The sequence below is a fragment of the Urocitellus parryii genome, chromosome 11 (assembly GCF_045843805.1).
Source record: "Urocitellus parryii isolate mUroPar1 chromosome 11, mUroPar1.hap1, whole genome shotgun sequence".
Classification (NCBI taxonomy): Eukaryota; Metazoa; Chordata; class Mammalia; order Rodentia; family Sciuridae; genus Urocitellus; species Urocitellus parryii.
The window spans coordinates 1,079,250-1,100,071 of NC_135541.1; the positions used below are offsets into that span (position 1 = coordinate 1,079,250).

Genomic DNA, 20,822 nt, shown 5'->3' on the forward strand with positions numbered 1-20,822 from the left:
TCGCTGCTCTGTGCAACTGTCCTCTTCCCTGGATATCCAAAGACTCCTTGTAAACTCCCCACCACAACCCCAATAAACGTGTCCACGCCAGTTCTGCGTGGGACCCACCCACTTCCTGGTCTTTCTGGTCTGCTCCTTACACGGCCCCAGCCCAGTCCCAGAAGGCTTAGTGCACGGGCTCCCAGGGTGGGACTAGAAGGCCCAGTCCCTGAGGGAACAGGCCTTGCTCTGGGTGGGGGCCCTGGCCAGAGGCCCCAGCTGAGGAGGCTGTTGTGCCTCTGAGCCTCACAGTGTGTCCCTCCCCTGGAAAGCTGCGGTGCATGGGACTGTGCTGGGGCCTGTCCTCCACCTGCCCCCAGGGGAGATGGATGGGGACAGGAGTCCCAGGGAAGCCGGGCCTCAGTGTCTGCTGTTCCTCGAGACGTCACAGCCTGCTGCTGACCCAGGAAGACCACCTGGCCCCCAACAGGAAAAGCACGGTCTCTGGCTGGGACCCTTGGGAAAGTGGGCACTGGGCACAGGGGCTGCAGTGTCGGCTGGAGACCTCTGAGGCGGGTATCTCTGCCCTGTGTCCCTTTGAGCAGGAGACGTGGCCAGCCACAGGGGCTAGTGCCAACTTCTCCCCAGCTCAGCAAGGCCTGCCACACCCTGCTTCCTCCAGAGCTCCCAGGCCTGGCCAGTCCTTGACCTCCTTGACCCTGGGGGCATCTGCTGTGGGAGCTGAGGTGCCTGGAGGGTGTCCTGTCTGCCCGGGGCCAGGGAGGAGCCTGGCTGAGGAACCTGAGCTCTTCAGATGGAGGACAGGACAGGGCTGGTATGGCCACTGCTGTGCCAGGCTGTTGACCAAGGTCTTACAGTGAGGGGTGGTGGCCACCCGCAGGGAACAGGGCAGGGGGCTAAAGCCTTTCTGCTCAAGATGGGAAGAGTCAGGTGGTCACTGGGCAGGGACTGTCGTTGGCATGCAGGACACTGGCCCAGGACAGCCCTTCCATGCAGAGGACACAGGAGGCCCTGGGTAGAAGGTGTGCTGGAGTGTGTCCACAGCTTGTGCCCCTCAGCCTAAGGCCCTCCAGGCTGCTGTCCACTTCCCCACCTCCTCCCGAGGGCCCAGCCTGGGGAGGTAGGAGACCCGGGAGCCATCAGAAACCCCAAGGAGTCAGTAGCCAGCTTGAGCCAGGCAAAGGGGGCCTCCGCAGAGGGCCATCTCCCCATGTGGATGTGCTTCAGGACCCAGCCGGGCAGAACCCCATGGCTAACAGGGCCAGGCTGTCAGAGGGCAGGAGGCCAGAGGCCAGAGCTGAGGCCTGGGGAGCGCTGACCTTCGATGGGGTCAGTAAGAGGCTCCAGGCAGCTTGGCCTGGTGACTTAAGACCCTCTGGAGGAGCTGGGAGCAGGCAAGGCCTCTGCCCTGGGGAACCAACTTCAAGATGGGCCTGGATGTCACTCAGGCTGCCCAGTGACACTTGCTGCCCCCTGGTGGCCATCTGTGAGCAGCCAGGTCTGGAGCTGGTCCACAATCACCTGCACATAGGGCTGGGGGCCAGGGTGGCGTCACTGAGCACTGGAGTCACACAGCAGGTCTGGTGGGGCCCACACTGAGTCCCAGGGCAGAACACAATGGTGGGAACCTGGATGGCCACGGGACACCCCTGGGCAGCAGGCCCTAACCCCAGGCAGGGAAAGGAGGTGGGGCAAGGCTCGAAGACACCTGGCCTGGCCTCAGTTTGGGTGTGCCCGGGCGTCTGCCCTCAGACCCCTCCACACAGCTCTGTCTGGGCTCTTCCTGGCCTGGGGTCCCACTGGAGCGTGAGGGGAGGCCGTGAGGGAGGCAGAGCGGCAGTCATAGCCAATGGCAGCCGCTTGCCTTATCCCTGGTGGGGCCCATTTCCCAACCTGGGGGTCTGGCAGAGCGGGCAGTCGCTCAGGTCCAGGAGCGGCCCAGCATGGGAGGCCAGAGCCCAGGGGCCTGCGCCCACCCCCACTGAGCTTCCCTGCTGTCCTGGGCACCCTGCCTGCAGTAGGCTGGGAGGGTCTCTGGCCACATCTGGGCGAGCCCTGCTGAGGGAGGAGCCCCGGCCTTCAGTGCTCCGGATGCCCTGGGCTCAAGGCCACAAAACCCAGAGGGAGCTCTGCTCTGCCCTGGCTCCCGCCGAGAGCCCTCAAGAGCCATAGAGGCCATGGCCTCCTCCTGGCATGCTCTTGAGGCAGGAGGCTGCTCCGCACCTCACACTGTCCACAGTCCCCAAGGGCAGTGGGGTGGGAGGGACAGTGAGTCTGCTCCCTGTGCCAGACAGGAAGAGCGGGGACCAGTGGTGGAAGTCAGAAGCCGTGGGGAGCTCAAGCACTCAGTGCCCAGCACCTTCCCGAATGGAGGAGAGGGGTCAGCTGAGCCCACACCTCTTCCCGCCAGCCCGTGTGCCCAGGCGCTGCACCCCAGCAGGCACATGCGGAGGTATTCATATATTTATATGTGTGTGTGTATATATATATATAAAAGATTATTAACAGTTAAATACATTCCACTTGGAGCGTCTCGAGAGACACACGTGGCAGCGGCTGGCACAGCAGCACAGTGCGGACACTTGGTGGGCACAGGTCCCTGCTGCACTGAGAGCCTCTCCAGAGGGGCCAGGCCAGGCATCTGGCAGAGCCCGGCCTCACTCAGCTGGGACCTCGTACTTGAAGATGACGCTGAAGAGCTGGCCACCCAGGCGCTCGGCCAGCCAGGCGTTCTTGACCACAGCCAGCTTGAGGCTCTCACAGCGCAGCGCTGCATGGTAGTTGGTGTGCACGGCACGGCCCATGCCCTCGATGACCACCAGATCCGCACCCCGCTCCCGAGCCAGCACGGCCAGTCCCTGGTCCAGACGGCTTCAGGGAGGAAGGCACAGCAAGATCAGGCCAGGGCCAGCCGAGGCCTGTGCTGACCACACCCAGGAGTCCCAGGCCTGCTTCCCGCAAAGGCAGCGCCTGGCGAGAGCACTGGGAACCCTGTCCCTACTGACTGGGGTCTGCCCGGTCGCTGCCTCCCCGCCAGTTGCTACTATTCCACTTGGACGCTGCTGCTGCCAGCCACCCTCCTGAGCTTGGCCATGAAGACCCCAGTCCTTCCCACCCTTCATGCATCCTTCCTGGCTGGCTCCCAGGGGTGCCTCAGCTCCAGGGCCAGCAGGCACAGGAGGCACTGCACATGTCCAGCCAACCCATAGGGAATATGGGGCGGACGCTCAGCACCTGCCTGAGGTTGCTGAGGCCCAGAAACCAGCATGTTCCTGGGGTTGCCTCAACCTTAAGCCCACTGACCCCAAAAGGTTCCAGGCAAACATGGCTGCCCAGGTCTGCAATTGGGGCAGGGGACAGGCAGTGCTGGCTTCTGCTGCCTTGCAGAGCCTGGCAGGGAGGGAGGGCCACTGGGGTTACCTGAGGTCGAGGCACGGGGAGCTGGAACCCGTCTGCACCAGCAGCAGCCGCTCCTCTTGGAGTGCAGAGCTGTGGGTCACCAGGAGGTCACTGCCCAGTGATGTGGCAGACAGGCACTCCCCCTGTCGACCTCCCAAGACCCGCCAGACCCGCCCCTTGCCAGCTCAGGCTGCAGCCGGCACCTACGTACTGGACAACAGGGTCCACGGCTGCAATGCGGTCGGCCACGATGAGGGACTCGCTGTAGGTCACATCGTTCAGGGCGGGGCCGGAGTTGCACGCCAGGATAACCTGTAGGGCCACACTCTTTGGTGCCTTGGCCGGGGCCCAGCCTGCAGCCAGCCTGTGATCCTGTGTTCACCCAGGTCTTCCCTGTCCCAGCGCCAAGAGGTCAGCTGCTGAGGAGCCGGGCCCCAGAGTGACCGCACCCGCTCCGTGGCCTCTGGGAAGGAGCAGACGCCCAGCGCAGAGCTGTGCTCCAGTGTGCCCTCGACCCTCCCTGCCTCTGGGTCAGGGTGATGTCATATTTTTCCCCCGTCCAGCACCACAGCTTCCCAGAGGACTGTGGGGCCATCCCTGGGTATGAACAGATGGATCCAAGGCCCTGGGTGGGGCCAATCCACCAGAGGCCCAGGCCCTCCTGGCCTCACTGCACCTACCCCACAAGAGCGAGCGGAGAGGCCCGGGGAAGGGTCCCACCCACACGGCCTCCTCACTCACCTCTGTCCCTCTAAAGAGTAGCTCCCTGACAAAGGGGAAGACTCCCAAAATGATGTCTATTCCACTGTTATCTGCGAAAATTAAGGCACATTTATGAGGGGGCCCCTGCAAGACAAAACCAGGACGTTCAGTTGGGAACAGGCGCATCAGAGCCTTCGACACCACTGCACTCATGCCCCTAGGGCGGGGCCCGGGGCTGGTCCCGGCACATGGCAGGTGCTGGGACAGGCAACCCCAGGGGCCCCGCTTCTTCCAGCACAGCAGGCCCAGAGGACTTTTGTGTTAAGGCCAGCTGACCTGAAAAGTGGTGGCTGCAGGTCAGGCAGGGAGTGGGGACATTTGACATGAGGTTCTTGGCTGCGGGACTGTGAGCTCTAAGAGGCGGGGCTGCGTGCACTGCCTGCGTCCTGGGCTAGCCAGGGCAGCTCCACACCCACCTTCCAGGGCCCCATGCCCTCTCTGACTACCCACCTGGGTCCCACCTGAGGCCCCAGGCTGGCTGTCCCCAAGGGCAGAGGCAGAAGGAAACTCCACATACCTTTAATCTCTGAAGCCACTTGTTGTAGGAGTCCACGAGCCAGGGTCGCTCTGTGTGGAGAGAGGGGAACATGGTATCAGGAGGAAGCCGGGAGACGCTGGCCAAGGCTCCTCCAGGGACAGCTTCCCCACCCCTGAGCCCAGACACAGCAACCACTGAGGGATGCGCCCAGCCTGACGCTGACGCAGCACCCAGCACAAGAGTCCCTACCTTGTAACTTCCTCTTTGCCTCTTCAAACCCAAACTGGGGATCAGACTCAAGGACACTAAATGGAGAAGAAAGGGAAGAAAAGAAGTTAGGAAAATGTAACCAAGAACTTGGGTCCACGCTGTTGAAGGAGCTCGCCCAGATGAAGCCTCTCCAGCGCGAGCAGGCCAGCTGCCCCTGACCCTAAGCAGCACTTGCCAGGGCCTCGGCCACTAGCGGGCCCGGGGCCCAGGAAGCGGCTAATGACTACGGTGAAGCCGACCCAGGTGGAGCCCCAGGAGCAGAGGCAAAGACCCTCTGTGCTCCAGAGGGGAACGGCGCCAAGGCCCCCTACAGTAGTCCCAAGACTCTGTACTCTGACCACCGAATGTATCAACCTCAAATTTCAAACAGAGGCCCCCAGGTCCCCAGGGTACATGCAGGTGGGGAGGGCACAGCCTAGCCCCAGGCAGCACCCTGCCCCTGCTGTGGAAGTAGGGCTGGGGTGAGGCCCCTAGAGCGGCAGGTAAACGATCTGAGCCACTTCAAGACTGAAAAGGAAGTGGCCAGGCCAGGCTGGGGACACCTACTCAGACACAGCCTTGGCCCCCCAGTCGAAGACATTCCCTGCCAGCAGGCCCTTCACCAGGGCCAGCTGCCTCTCCTCCCAGCCCAGCGAGTCCAGGGCGCGCACCACACCCTGGAAGCACTTCAGCGCGATGCCGTTTTCTTTCTGCTTCACCTGTGGAGAGATGAAACACCCAGGCTGAGCATGGACATGCTCCGCGGCCAGAGGCTCCACGCCGACTCAGCAGGGCGGCTGAGCAAGGGGACCCGCTGAGGAAATCAGGGCACTGGCCAGCCAGAGCCCGCTGCAGATGCAGCTCTGAGCTTCCACACTCAGGCACATGTCAGGGCCGTGCACATGTCCCCGCAAGCCTGAGGCCCAAGAACACTTGGCCTGAAACCCTTGACTCCGTGGTGCAAGGCGAGTGGGGGAGGAGACACACCTCCTGGCCAGGGGGTCCAAGGATTGCTGGCATGCCACAGCGTGGCCCCACACGCAAGTAAGCAAAACTGGCACTATGACAAAGCCAGTTCTGCAGCCTCGGGAGCTGGGAGAGGAGAGGCCAGCGAGGGGGTGCGGGAGGGGGCAAGGGCAGGGCCCATTCCCACCCCGTCCCGAGGGTAGGCTCCAGGGGCAAGTGCTCCCTCAGAAGGGAGGGCTCGCCCAGCCCCATGCACCTGCTCGCTCTCCCTTCGCACCTGCCCACAGCCCGTCTGGCTGCTGGGTCAGCCCTGGAGTCACCCAGCTCTGTGGGTGTCCGCAGAGCTTCCTGGCAGGTCTGCTGAGGTTGGCAGGCAGGATGCTGCCTCAGCTCCCAGGCCCTAGTGGGGCTCACCTTGGAGTAGGGGTCTGGGAAGCTGAACTCGTTCAAGCAGTGCTCCCGTGTGTCCAGCAAGCTACGCACCGTCAGAGTCCCGTAAGCACTAGGGACAAAAGCAGGTAGAGTACAGCTGACCATGGTAGTCTCATAAGGTCTAGGAAGCCCAGCAAGACCCAAGCTCAGGCCACAAGGAGTGGCCCAGGAGACCACATCATCTGGGCCACCTGGGCTGGCAGGCCAGTGGGGACCCATGTACGCAACGGTGTGGCCACGTTCTCAGAGGTGTCGTGGTCACCACCAGATGATGGCCACTTACAAGGGCTGGTGTCGAAGTGTCTGCAGCTTGCTCCAGTACTTCTGCCGGAACTTCTCGGCCCTCTCAGCAGCATCTGCAGATTCAGGCTGGCTGGCCACAGCACGCTTCACCACCTGCCAGGCATGTGGTTGGAGGTGCCTGCCCGACCCCCGGCAGGCCCCTCCACAGGCAACCCCCTGGGGCCCATCCGCCCTCCCAGTGCAAGACCACGGCATCAGCAGCAATAGTGGCAGCATCCACCTGCGCGTTCCCCTTCCCAGCCCTCAGGGACCGACTGCCAGGCCCGTGGCCTAATTCCACAGCCTCAGCTTGGAGCTGCCCAGGGTCTGGGGCTGGTCCTTTATGCAGGGCAAAGCTGTCGTTCTGAGGCTCTGTGGAGGGGTGGGCACTCCCTGTGCAGCCCCCAGGGCCCAGGTAGAGGAGTCGAGCGCCTGAACTGGGTGCTTGGTCCCCACTGCCAAGAAAAGAGGCTCCTGGTGGGCCTCCGAAAAGTGGAAAAGGCACAAGCACCCCCTGCCCCGGGTGCCTGTGAACACAGGGCCAAGGGGCAACAAGACTGGCCACCAAGCGAAGCCCAGAGCCATGTGCAGCCCCATGTCACAGAAGCGGGGACATCTGTCAAGCTGCTTGCTCTCTGGAGACATCATGGCTAGTGACAACAAGAGCCATAGGGGCCACCTCGCCACAGGGCACTCATGACCCCCATGCAAGCAAGGAGTGGGGTTTGCCTGAGGAACAAGTCGCCCTTCCCACGTGCAGCTGAGCAGGTCGGGCAGGTGGAGCGCTTCTGGGAAACACTGCCCACCCTCCTCCACCTCCTGGGCACCAGGACCTCGAGGCTGGAGCCAGCTGAGGCCCAGGCCCACACGGGCCGCCGCTGCCAGGGGCCTCTGGTCGTATCTCGTGCGCTCACCCCATCCAGGGCCTCCTCAAAGCAGGTGAGCCAGTACTTGCGGGCCAGGGCGTCATCAGTGAGGTCCACCGTGTCAGGCACATAGGAGGAGGGGTCCAGGAGGAGGGGGAGGTTGACCAGGGGCCTCTCCAGCCGGTCCATCTCCAACAGGTCAAACTGGAGCACAGCAGAGAGGACGGGAATGTCAGGGAAAGGGTCAGAAAGACCACACATGCTTTCTCTGGAGGAGCAGAGAGATCGGCTTCTTGACCATCTCTGGGCCCCCTGCCCCTCCCCAAGCTGCCCAGCCACCTGGACAGACTCCTTAGACTCATCCCCAGGCTTGGCAGTGTGGTAGGTCTACCCCAGAAGATTTCAGGTCTGCTCCCTTCCCACATCTCCTCCCCTGGCCACACTGGGAAGCACAGTGCCCTGGAATGACCACCTGGCCACCAGCTCTCCTGAGGTCATGCTGGGCAGAGGTGAAACAGCTGCCTATAGCAGACAAGGTGCCCGACACTACTGCGTGACACAGCAGCTTTGTCCAAAAGACCATCCTGGGGACACGGTGTGGCCTGATGGTGACCTCCATGCCCAACCTTGTGATGGCACACATCACCTGCTGGGAGCCAGGCCTGTCTCTCTCTGCTGGAGGCAAAGTGGCCCCTAACAGGGCAGAGCAGCAGTCATATTCCAAGCAGGGACGCCTGGGCAGTGGGCTTCACAAGAAGTACTTCGGAAACACAGACATGTGCCGTGTGACAGGGTTCAGCAGGAAAGAGTGAGATGTTTGGAAAACATGAAACGGAGATGCAGGGACCACCCACACCGACCTCCGCACTCAGCATCACCATGCCTCTGTGTCCTGCTGTGTGTGCCCTGCAGTCGAGGGCTCCACCTGCCTTCCTGGAAGAGGGTGCAGGCCCTGATCTGCTTCTGGGAATGAAAACCCAAGCACCCGTGTGTGCCAAAGGCTGGGCAGCGCCAGCGCTGACTGAGGCTGCTTGCCGTCTGCTTTGTGCTACTGCAGAGCCAAGGGGCAGGAACTGGGGCAGCTCGTGTTCAAGCCGCAGTCCTGGCCCGTATCCGGCCACGGGAAGGACTAGCATGGCGCAGGGCGGGGGAGCTCTCTCCTGTGAAGGCCCGCTACGGCCAGGCACCAGGAAAGACCCAGGTGCACCCCTGGAGGAAGCCATCTCTGCAGCCAGCCGGTGACTCTCCACCAAAAGCACCTCAGATGGCCGACAGCAGGCTGTCAGAGGTGTGCGTCTGACTAGCTGCCTTCACTTTTCCAACCTGTCTTTACCACTCAGCCCAGGGTCCCAAGAGTTGTGAGTCAAAAAAGGAACACACCAATTGGGACACTGTCAGCCTGACTCCCAGGAAGTGCCGGGTCCTGCCCCAACAGCCACTAGCTGGCCCAGGCCCCATGGGGTTCGGCAGGGAAGAGTGGCAGTCCCAGGCACGGTCATACCAGGCTCAGCCCCGTGGGCACTTGAGGGATGGGAAAGCAGACTCTGTAACCCACAGGAAACCACCAACAGGGAGCAAAGGCCAAAGGAGCTGCCCAGGAGCGGGGCAGTTCCCCAGACCCTGGCCTACCTCGGGCCTGCGGCAGACCTGTTCCCCTGCCTTGGGGAGAGGACTTGCCTCCCTGGCCTCGGCGGGCCCTGCACACAGGGGCTGGACATGGCTCCCTGCTCACACGGGCAGTCTCAGAAATCAGCCCAAGGTCCTCCTTTTCCCTCAGCTCAACCCTGTGCGCTGCTGGCTAAGCTCAGTCTGTCATGACAGGCCACAGCAACAGGGGTTTCTCTCTGGGACCTCAGAGTGGCCAGCACATGCTGCCCAGGCAGGCCCTGGTACTCACGGTGCCGCTCCTTGTTCGCTGTGTAGGGCACAGCTCGGGGGAGGTGCTCATCAGCCCAGAGCTGCCCGCATAGTTCTCTCCCCAGCTGTACTGGTTAGGATCTGCAAAAGCGAGACGCCGGGTGTGCGTTAGCCTTGCCCTTGATTCAGAAGGAAAGAATGGGGAGGAACAAGGTAAATCACGTGCCTACTGGTCTAAAAGCACCCACTCCTGAGGCTTCCCAAGGCCTCTCCCTGTCCTGCCCAGGCCACCCTGACCTGGAGCGCAGGCCTGGGGCTGCCCACGGAGCATGGGGACGTTACTTACTGTCTTGCTCGGCTCCTTTCAGAAACGCACCAATGGCACCCAGGTAGCCTTCGTGCCTCAGGAATAGCGCCTGGACTTCTCCCTGCCATGGCCCAAGCCCCCATGTGGCCAGTCAGTGTCCAGAGTCAGTTCTGCTTTAAGCCACTGCACCTGTGGCCCGACCTCTGAAAAGCTGACCAGCCAATGGTCTGCGTATGTGAGCGGCAGGGGTGTCTGAGCCGCCTAAGGAAAACTAACAGCCGCTCAGCTGGTCTAGCCTGGAATCAGCCTCACCAGGGGGACTAGGTGGGAGCCCTCAACAGGTCCTTGCACCACCCAACCCCAGCGTGCCACCCTGTGGCCACTGGGCAGTCCCCACAAGTGCTGTGAGCCTTTGAGCCAGTGCGAAGCCTGCTGGAGCGAGGGCCATCCCTTGACTGCCTACCACTGGTGAGGTGCTCACACTCGACCTGCAAGACACTCCGTGAGACAGGGGCAGGACGCAGCAGAGGCCGGGCTGTGGGCACCAGGCTCCTTGGTGGCTCATCTCCTGAGGACCCAGCTACCAGGGCACCAGTGCAGCCTATCCCTGCTCCTCCACATGGTGCCCCTACTATCTGTGCAGCTTCTGGTCAGCACAATGCCATTTTTTGAGACCCTAGGGATGGGTTAAGACTGATTGGGACAAACCCGGTCCAGGGCAGTGGTCCAGGGAGGGGAAATGAGTCACAGTCACCTTGGAGAAGAAGTTAATACTGTAGGTGATGGTGCGCATGGTCACAGGGTGGCCTCGGATGAAGAAGCCCCCAAAGTACACCCTGTCCAGACAGTGGAGCCTTGCGTATAGACAGGCTAGCTGCCCAATGTCATTGCTGATCATGTGCAGCAAGCTCTTGGCCATGTCTTCTTTGGAGAACTCTAAAAGAGGGACAAAGGCAGGATGCTCCTCAGGTCACTGGGCCCAGGGTGTGACGGGAGCCCCACTGGGTGTGGGAGGCACGGTGTGGGGTAAGCAGCAGGGAGTTCTGGAGGGTGAACTCGAGCTGGACAGGACCCAGGTCACAGGTGCCTCCCCCTGACAGGGCCAGAGGCCTGCCCAGTACCTCTGTCAGCAGTGGCCGACTTCCCGAAGCTGCTTGCAATGAGGTTGCCACTCAGCCCCAGGGTCTGGTGGGCCCCTCCGTAGATGTCCTGTACCAGCATGTCCACATTGGCATGTTGGCCCTTGGAGGCCAAGTGCAACAGCTCATCAAACTTCTGCAGAGGCAGAGCAGAGTAGTGAGGTCCCCGTAGCAGGTGGGATGCTTGCTACCCCAGAAACCAAGTTCCTAGAGCAGGCAAGTCAGGTCAAGCACTGAGAGCCCTGCCTCAGCACATGGGCCTGGGAGGGTTGGGGGAGAGGCGACCTGGGTGCTGTGACCACTAGCTGAGGGTGCTTTGGCAGCCCCAAGCTTTCAGAATGCAAACGGCTCAGGCACAGGGTCCCAGGACCTCGTAACAGTCAGAGCGAAGGCCTGGAAGGAGCAACCTGGCCACAGCCTTCCCAAGAGGGGCTGGGAAGCGCAAGTATCCAGATCCAGTCGAGCCTCTATCGTCCTGAATACCTTTGTTTTGGTGAGGAGAGCCCCAAGCCCCCAGAAGGTGCCGCCTCCAATGGAGCTCCCACCGATCCACTCGAACCTGTCCTCCGTCTCCACCTGGAGCAGAACCAGGGCGGTGCGTCAGCAAGCAGACCCTCACCAGGCAGGCCCTGAGCACTGTGGTCAGGGCTGGGCCTGCCCCTCCTGGAGAGCTGCCACAGGGACCACGCTCTCGGCGGCAGAGTCCAGGTGGCACTGATGTTGGCAGCGGGGGCTCGACTATTCCACCCGCAGGGCCTGCGAGCTGGTGGCCTCACTGTGGCACATCAGGTCTGCCCCACACCCAGTGCTGCCTGTCACCACGCATTTCCCAAAAAGCCGCTGCTGCACTGCCCACTGGTCTGTCTGGGGAGTCTCACCTTCACGATGGAGACTCCAGAGCCAATGTTGACCAGGAGATAGGGGAAAATGTTGGGGTGGTTTGTCTGAAATCGGAACTCAGGGTCGGAATCTTTCTGATACATGAAGGCCTCTTGTGGGATGTTCTTCAGCACAAAGTTGCACCCCTTTATCAAGCAGGTCATCACGTCCTCCTTGTCTACTCTGAAAAGGAAAGAGCCCAGTCGTCTGAGGCAGTGCCAGTCCCAGGGGGACACCTGTGACCCTTTGTCAAGGATCCACAGTGCATCTGCCGGACAACGGAGCCGAGCAGCCACCCTGCTCAGGAGGTCCCCCTGGCGCGCTGCGCTCTGGCTTCCCACCCTCCGGGCAGACTTGCTTTTGGCAGCAGCCACCGCCAGGCAGTGCCACACACAACACCAGCTGTGCCCTACGCCAGGCCCCTTCAGCTGGGCCACACCACAGAAGTCACCGTGGTGCATGTCCCTGCCTGGGCCCCACTTACTTCAGCCGCAGCTTCTCCTCGATGAGGTCTTTGAACTTGTATGCCCCACCCCCGGTCGCCTGGATGACCTTCGTCTCTGTGTTGACCAGGTGGTCTTTGATGAAGTCCAGGCAGGCTTCAATGTAGGTGTTCTCAAACTTGACGAAATGCAGACGAGCCGTGATCTCTTCCTGGACCGAGATCTCGTAGGGTGGCTCATGGTCCTGCTCTGCATCCTGCACATAAGTCACAATCTGCATGGGGTGCAGCACACAAGCCCCCTGGTCCCTGAGCATCCCAGCCCCAGCGGTGCTGAGATGGAGGTGGTGTAAAGTGGGAGATGCTTGATGTCAACAAGGGGCCCAAGACCTTCCAGCCGCCCAGCCACGAAGGATGCTCCCTAAGGGGCAGGGCAAGTAATGCTGCCAAGGTGTGAGGATGGCCTGAGGCCTGAGCCTAAGCTACTCCATCTTTAAAACTCCAGTTGAAACCTGCAGTCTCACCAGGCACACCCAGAGCCCTCCATGTGGCCTCAGACAAGTCACTTTCCCTCATCCTGATAAACAGAGGGAAGCCCCGGCAGGCTGTCCTCGCCTGATAACGAGGGAAGGGGAGAAGGTCAGGGTGGAGACCCCCAGACCAGATGTTTCCGACCCCAGGTAAATGATGTCACTGAGAAATCTGGTGGTAGCTGTTAAGGACTGAAAGGGGGGCCAAAAGTCCCCAAATCTAGTATAAATAATAGAGCTGATGAGCAGGGATTCAGCCAGCCAAAACAAGGATGCACTTGAGCTGGGGGCCTGCTGAGGACCATCACTTGTCATCCTTTCTGATCCTCTGTATGGTCCTCACCACTCTCAAACTCTACTGCCTCGTCTGGACCTTGGTGAGAGCTGCAACTTCTCCCTACGACCCTCTCCTCAACCAGCTGTCCACTCCACGCCAGAAGCCTGCCTTGGTTCCAGACCTGATCACCGCAGTCTGAGTGAGTGTACATCTGCTGGACATAAAGCCTAAGGCTTAAGACTTTTGAACTTAGCACACAGAGGGAATGTCTGTCATTAGCCTGTCGTGATTAAGTGTGTTCACAGTGCTCAGAATTAATCTAGAATTGTATGCTGTGAATTGATTATGTCTACTGCAGTGCCTAGCATTAAAAACTGTCATTTTCTTGATTAAGAATTTATAGAGTGAAATTGTATTGAGTAATTTGAGTGAATACAGCATTGAAAGGGGCAGAAGAGCGTGGACATTCTTTATTTCTCCCCTCAACTGCATACGTCAAATTTTGCCCCCTCGACACACAAGGTCAGGAAGAGAAACTGAGCAAGGAGTGGGGGGGTGGGGACACAGACACCTGCGACTTGCAGGACAGCTGAGGTGCCTCTGCGAGCAGCAAAGTGTCAACCAACAAGCAGCAACAGCACCAAGCCAGGACCTCAGCAAGCAGCCACCCCGCCCCATGGTGCCACCTGAGCCCAGGCAGCCATGGCAGGCTCACCTTTCCCGAGTGGTCAAAGGACCTCACTTTGGCCACCTTGTGCTGCACGGTTGAATAGTAGGCCAGCTTGGTCAAGGATCCACCTGCAAGGGGCAGAGTCACAAACTAAGCAATACTCAGAGCCAGGCGGAGGGAACCTGGGGTCCGACCTCCCATGAGCTCTCCTGGCACTTCGACACTTCAGTGAACAGCCTCCTCCTGGGACTGGGGTCTTGGCAAGGCATTTGGTGCTACAAGAACTTAGAACCTCTATGTATTTACAGAACAGGGGAGGGGAAAGAACTACCAGGATGCTGGGGTCGGTCCCTCCCTGTGGGCTGTCCCCCAGCATCCTGACCCCTTCTGTTCCCTCTTGGATGGGGAGTAGGAAGCCAAGGCCTCACCTTGATGGGCTTCTCAGGACTGGGCATTGGGTGGAGGGGGGACTGTGTTTTGTAGAAACCAGCCTGTCTGCCCTCCCAGTGCCCTACAGTTGATATGAGTTAGAACTAACACCAAACCAGGATCTGCAATCTGGGAGTTTGTACTAACTTTTGATGAGTCTCTTAAAATGTATTTCAACCCCTTTGCATCATCTGTTTCTCTCTTTTTAAATTTGTTTTTAGTTGTTGGTGGACTTTTATTTTATTTATTTATATGTGGTGCTGAGAATTGAACCCAGTGCCTCACACAGGCTAGGCAAGCAATCTACCACTGAGCCACAGCCCAGCCCCATCTGTCTCTTAAAAACAGTGTATTCAGAGGCGAATCAGGCCAGTGTTCTAGTGAGACTCTCTGAGGCCCAGACCAGAACTGGGGGTTGGGGGAGGGGTCAGGAGGCTCAGGACCTTGAGCCAGTGGAGATTAGGCTCATGCACCTGCACTAAAGCAGGCATGGGCTTGTCTGTGGCAAGGCACAGGACGGGGGGCAGGCAACTTGCAGCAGACCGCCTGCGGTGAGCTCAGAGGCCGTGGCTGGGTGTTGTTAAAAGGAGAAATGTGGCTTGCAGAGACTTTGGTGTTTCCAAATCTGTGTGCTGACTTGAGTGTCCTCCTGTGATCCCTTAGTATTTTCTCAAAACAGCCCTTTGTCAGTGACTTTAGTTTTCTTTCTCTCCTGGTGAGGGCTTTTGCCTCATTGCTGTCAAGGTGCCATAAGAAATGCAGTAAAGGTCACTTTGTAGCTGGTCTGGTCTTTTCATTTCTGCTCTGGTTGCTCACGGGCCTTCAGATCTGTGAGTAACCTATAACCTGGAGAGTTCTTCTCTGCCTGTAAGGGCAGCTGAGCTCATCCTTTTTTTTTTTTTTAAATTTATTTTTTAGTTTTTGGTGGACACAACATCTTTATGTTATTTTTATGTGGTGCTGTGGATCGAACCCAGCGCCCTGTGCATGCCAGGCGAGTGCGCTACCCTTGAGCCACATCCCCAGCCTGGGCTCATCCTTAACAGTGCCTTCTCTGGGACCCTTTGTGGCTTCCCCTGAAGTGTGTCTTGGTGGACAGAGGCCTCGTCTGTTTCCCAGTTTCCTGGTGTTGAGCTCAGCGTCTAGTTGCATGTAGCACTTAGGAGAATTTGGAGACTTAGAGAGACTGGCCTGTGGAGTCTGACTTCCTTCAGTGACTTCAGGGGCTTGGGCTGGCTCCACCAGAGCTAGGAGCTGCTTTCTGGCCCTGATCCCTACCTGTTGGTGAATCCTACCTCCTGTCTGCATGCACCTGAGAAAATGTTCCGGTAGTGCCAGGCCTGCTTGTTAGGACGAATGGTCAAGTGTGAGCTTCTTTAAGCAAAAGACTCCTGGATGTGTCAGCCTACATCTTTGGGTCATTATCAAAATCAGAGTTTAAAATTTCCTAAACACCTAGTGATAGCCAAGTGCACCCAGAGGCAGACATTTCCCTTTCTGCTTTAGGGTTTCATGCTGGGAGGAAACTCTTGTACTCAGATTGGCTAAGGACCTGAGAGGAACAGAAGTACTAAAAAAAAAAGATGTTCCAGGGGCTGGGGTTGTGGCTCAGTGGTACAGAGTGGTAGAGTGCTTGCCCGGCATGTGTGGGGCATTCCATCCATTCTCGGGTCCCTTGGAATCAGAACCCAGGTGAGGTTTCCCACACACTGTGAGTACCAGCATGCAGCTGGGCTGGCTGGACACAGAGACGTTTGCTCACTGGGGCTCTCGAGTCCAGCCCCAGGCTGGCAGCAAAGCCTGACAACTGGGAAGGAGCATCCCAAAGGTGCAGTCACCCATGACCTCTTCAGCACCAGAGCCACAGCTTCTGATCCATTCAGGCCCAGGAACTATTCTCCTGCCAGGGCTTTCCACTTTGGGCAGCAAGGAAGGGCAGGAAAGCAAGGTGCACACCACTTCCTCGGGGCCCCTTCCTGCCCAACATGCCCCCTAGGAAAGCCTCCCCACAGCCTTCAGAAACTTAGTGAAGTCAAAACTTCAAGGACATTTTCATAAACAAAGTGTCCCTGTTGCATCCAAAGAGGAGAATCAACCCAGCTGACGTTGGTGTCCCCATCCAAGAAAGGGAAAGGGCTGGCCAAGAACACAGAGCAGCTGAGTTTCCTGGATCCACAGACTTGGGTGAGGGAAGAAGAAATGGGAGAAGCCTGTTGTCACACAACACTGCTGACAAGCACTCTGGCTTCAGGAGTGTCTGGGCAGAGGACCTCCACCATGAGCTGTGACCCCCTCTAGCTGCAGTAACAAGGGTCTGTCCTCACAAACAATAAGCTGTCCTTTTAAGACCAGACTCAGGACCTGTACCCTGGGGGGAGCTCTCAAAGAGCAGAATGAAGCCCAACCCTACAAACATCCCCTAGGAATCCTTCTGCCAAGAAACCCAGGGCCTGGCCTTGGGCAGCAGGACCTTCCACAGGCCTTCCTGAAGTGAGCCCCGTTGTTCCAGCTGTCCCCCAGTGACACCTGCAGTTGATCTCGATAGCTTTTCAGATGCATTTAGTGGACTTGTTCCCACTGACAGCACCCTCACCAGTGTAAGTCCACAGAGCCTTTCAGGGCATATGCCCAAGTGGGGAGAAGCTCTTGGAAGACCCAGCCTCTGGAGGGCTCGTCACTTCCAGGCCCAATCAGGAGTCCCTTCAAATGCTTCTCCCGCACGCACTCTGATGTCTGCCCTGTCAAGCCCTCCGGAATCACCACCCCTCGTGAGCACACCACAAGGTGAGCAGTCAGGACAGGTCATTGCGTTGTACTTCCCTGGGGGACTCCTCCTCCCAGGATAGGGAGAGACTGATGCGCCAAGCCCATGATTCAAAGTGACCAGAGAACAGAAAAGCAATGAATGCTCTCAATGCCCCAGATGCAACAGCTGCGGGGGTGGGAGTCCGTCTCTGACCGCCCAACTTTTGCCAAGAGATGAGAATTCGGCGGCACACGTGTTCTTTCCAGGATTTTCGGAGTGGCCTCCGGGGACGGCCACAGGACGGCACAAACTGTCCTGCGCGGTCCCTGGGGGCATCCACAGGGCAAGAGGCCTGCAGCAAATCTTCCAAGGCCTCAAGAAGCCCCCGACGGCGGCGAGGGTCGTCTGGGCGCCAGTCCTGGCGGCCCCTCGCCCACCGGGTGACTCCGCGCACGGCAGGCCTCGGAGGCCAGGCGGAAGGCGCGAGCCGGGAACGCCAGCCGCCGGCTCCCCCCGCCCCCCTGCCCCCGCCGCCGCAACCCGCCCCCCGCGACCCCCGCGCGGCGCCTGCCGGGAGCGCAGTGCGGCCGGTGAGCAGCGCGCAGGCGCCACGCGACGCGGCCCGAGAGGCAGCGCGGCCCGCGCCCCCGCCCTTCGTCCTTCGCCGCCCCCGCGCCCGCCCGCCCGCCCGCCACGGTGGCCCTCGCCCCGGCGCCGGCCCGCCGCTACCGATATCGATGGCGAAGCGCTTGGCGTTCTCCAGGTTGCGGAAGATCTCGTCGGGGGGCAGCGTAATGCTCTTGTCCAGGCTGTCCCCGCTGCTCCCGCCGCCGCTCGCTCCGCACTCCGCCATTTTGAAAGTGCCCGGCCAGCCTCATCAGCCATGGAGATATATGCGCATATATTTGACTGCTAAACGCCCCCGCGCATAGATTATGCTAATGAGGTCCAGGCCACGCCCCGCCTGCCTGGGCCGGAGGGCCAGCAGGGGCCAGTCCTGCCTGGGCCAGGGTCTGAGAGGCCGGTGAGGTCTGCAGAGGGGTGGGCCATTGTCTTCCAGAGGTGGAGCATCTACAGAACATCTGGAATGTTCTTTTTCTTTCCTCAAGATGGCCAGATGTTAACTCCAGTGTTATAAACCCTCTGAGACCACTTCCAAGAGGCCACCTGGATCTGGTGCTTGCCTGTGTGAGCTTGGCCCTGCAGGTGTTCACGGTGAACGGGTCCACGGGTCTGTGACCGTCTCTTTGCTAGGGTGCCCCACCCCTGCATCCAGTTCCCCAGAATGTGGGATCTTCAGTGCTAAAGTCCCACATGAACTGGGAGAGTTGACCCTGACATCAGGAGCCCCCTGCCAGAGTGGCTCATGCATTCCCACCTGGGGATGGCATACTCTTAAATGGCAATCTTCAGAGAACAGGGAGGCTACCCAGAGGAGGGCACCTTCTGGCAAGGTGGTTTCTGGAAGGAACAAGCTGAGGAAACAGCCCAAATGGAACAGGGGTACCTGTGGAGGCAGGGTTTCAGGGTGAGTCACTGGGGGCACCTCAGAGAAGGGCGTTACTCAGAGGCCCTGGTGTGTTGGGAAAGAACCTAGTGTTTGGAGGCAGACAGAGCAGGCCTAAGGTGGCTTCACTTGCCTCTGGTCACGGTGGGACCCAGGCATGCATTCTGGAGGACTCCACGGGGTGGTGGCCTTTTCTCCTACCTTCATGTACAGCGGCACATTCATTAAACCCGCAGAAGGAATAGGGACCTCCCATCCTCTGCTCACCACAGCCACAGATTGGGCAGGGACCCCGAGAGGCACTGAACTAGCCTGAGAGGTGCCCCATTAGATATTCCCTCCAGAGTGGGTAGGAGTGAAAGGTGGAGAGGGGTAGAAGTGGTCAGTGGGAAGGGCAAGGGCAGGGCCCACATCTGACTTGTCATTCAGAAAATATGTGGAGACGTTGCTCCTTCCTAGACTGGTGGCTTTTGGTTCTAGGGTCTTGCAGACTCACAACAACATGTGGTGGCCTGCCTAAAAATAGGTGCCCTTCTGAGGCAGAGGATTGCCCCTGGTAGGTTCCTGGCTAACACTGCATGGTTCTGCAGTCAGCTGGTTCACAGGGAATCACCTGTGGACTAGCCAAGCCTCTTTTGCTGCAGCAAGAGGTCTACTGTGGTCCTAGTTTTCTGTGGACAGAGCCCTCTTTGCCCCGAAACCCCACCCTGCAGGGAGCCAGCGAGGGCAGAAACATTGAGTCAACAGTTCTGCAGGTCCCAGTCTCTCTGGCCTGCCCCTCCCCTGCCTCTCTACCTCTCCTCCCTTCCCTGCACCCCTCCTCCCTCTCTCCCTCAGGACCCAGCCCTTTTCCCTGTGTTCAGAAGCCCACTGGCAAGTGCTCCTCCCCGCTGTGGTTGCATATGACAGTAGTGCCCACTCCCATTCACCGCTGAAGACCTGCCCCCCCCCCCCCGCCGTGGATGGCAAAGACATGCGAGGCACAGACAGTGAAGAATGACAGATTTTATTAGAAGCTTTCAGAGCAGTCCATGGGCTCTCACATGAGGAAGAGTTTAAATTCTAAGTACAAAATCATCCCGCGGTGCACCCACCCACACAAAGGAATCCTTTAAGGATCACAGTGGAGACCCCTCTCCCCAAACAGCCCACTATGAGCCTCCACCAGACATCCAAGCCATGTGGACTTTAGAACCACCACATCGTGGTCCAGGCACCCACGCAGGCTGAGTACTTCCTATGAGGATACACCTGGAGTTCCGCCTTCACAAAAGGCAAGCGTGCCCACGGCACGGCCTGCCTGCAGGGGCCCTGCCCAGCAGCAACAGGCCCTGAAGAAAGTCCTCTACAGGATGGGGCTTCGGCAGGCCCAGCCCCTGACCCTACAAATATCATAGAACCCCGCAAATGGGGACTTCCCAGAAGTCACTTGCTGAAATGCAAACACAGAACAACCCCTTGGGGTCAGATACTTGGCAGAAAATGGGCCCTGATTGTCCTAAAATGACAAGGACATTGCACACACATTCTCTTGAGAATGACCCTCCTGCTGGCCTGCCAGCCTGGGGAGGGAGCCTTCCGGAGAAGGGTGCGTTCCATCCGGGGGCCGGACTGCGGCTGGGAAGGTCTTCCCTACACTCTAGAGGAACGGCTCGCCCTCTGGTCCTAGACCGGGCGGCCCCTCAGTCGCCCGGTCACCAGGGCCGCCAGAGGCCGCAGGCGGGTTGGCGCGCGGCGGCGGCGGTGGCCGCTGCCTTGACCGAGGAGCGCACGGGCGGGGCGACGGCGCTGGACGCCTGGGGCTCTTTAGCAGGCGCCGTGGACCCGGCCGAGGGCCGCTGGAAGTGGTAGAGCAGTTTCATCTGCGTGTCGCTGGCGGCGTGCAGCGTCAGGAACTGCACGGCCTCCTGCAGGCACCACGAGTAGCCCTCGCTGTAGTCCTGGTGTAGGCTCTTGGGGCCCGCGGCCGCGGCGAAGGCTGCGGGGATTCAATGGGGGGACAAGGCGGCTTGAGCCGGGCACGGGGGCACAGGGGCGCGGCGGGGAGCAGGGCGCGGGCGCGTGGCTCACCTTTGCTGTGCTTCAGGTAGCTGACGGCCATCTCCAGGATGTCTGCCTTCTCCAGCTTGGAGTTGGGCTGGTGCCGCGCGAACTCCTGTTCCAGCAGCAGTTTCAGCTGCTCGATGCTGCTGTTGATGCGGTCGCGGCGCATCTTCTCCACCACCGGCTTCCGCAGCTGCGGAAGGAGGGGGCGTCAGGCGGGCAGGGCTAGCCGGGACCGCGGGGGACAGGACCGCGCGCCGGGCGGGCTGGCACTTACTCGGTTCTTCTCCTTGGGGCTGAGCAGCTCCACGGCCACAGTGCTGGGGGCCATGCCTGGCGCGGAGCAGGCGAGCGGGCGAGCGGGCGAGCGGAGCGGAGCGGGCAGAGCCAGGCGTCCCGGGCTGGCGCGGACACGGACCCGCGCGCCGGCCCTATATAGGCGCGGGCGGCGGCCTGGCGCCTGGGGCCCGGGCGCAGCGGCCGTTCCCACACTCGGCGGCCAATGGCGGCGCGGGCCGCACAAAGGCGCCGGCCCATTAGCGCACGCTAAATTGCCTGTGAA

At 60.1% G+C, this 20,822-nt stretch overlaps 2 protein-coding genes across 2 annotated transcripts; both read right to left on the reverse strand.

Annotated features, from left to right (window-relative positions):
* Positions 1 to 2,455: 2,455 nt before the first annotated feature.
* On the reverse strand, positions 2,456 to 17,750 carry Pank4 (pantothenate kinase 4 (inactive)). The gene is made up of 19 exons (XM_026380504.2): positions 17,440 to 17,750; positions 13,581 to 13,663; positions 12,101 to 12,315; positions 11,616 to 11,799; positions 11,221 to 11,313; positions 10,720 to 10,873; positions 10,353 to 10,534; positions 9,638 to 9,719; positions 9,332 to 9,432; positions 7,483 to 7,638; positions 6,570 to 6,682; positions 6,269 to 6,356; positions 5,456 to 5,607; positions 4,889 to 4,944; positions 4,679 to 4,728; positions 4,141 to 4,245; positions 3,611 to 3,711; positions 3,421 to 3,489; positions 2,456 to 2,871 (listed from the first exon to the last, which is right to left on the reverse strand). The coding sequence occupies exons 1-19, from the start codon at positions 17,561 to 17,563 to the stop codon at positions 2,658 to 2,660; spliced, it is 2,322 nt and encodes a 773-aa protein (XP_026236289.2). The 5' UTR covers positions 17,564 to 17,750; the 3' UTR covers positions 2,456 to 2,657.
* Positions 17,751 to 19,911: 2,161 nt separating this feature from the next.
* On the reverse strand, positions 19,912 to 20,591 carry Hes5 (hes family bHLH transcription factor 5). Its single transcript, XM_026380494.1, has 3 exons — positions 20,538 to 20,591; positions 20,288 to 20,453; positions 19,912 to 20,195 (listed from the first exon to the last, which is right to left on the reverse strand). The coding sequence occupies exons 1-3, from the start codon at positions 20,589 to 20,591 to the stop codon at positions 19,912 to 19,914; spliced, it is 504 nt and encodes a 167-aa protein (XP_026236279.1).
* Positions 20,592 to 20,822: the final 231 nt, after the last annotated feature.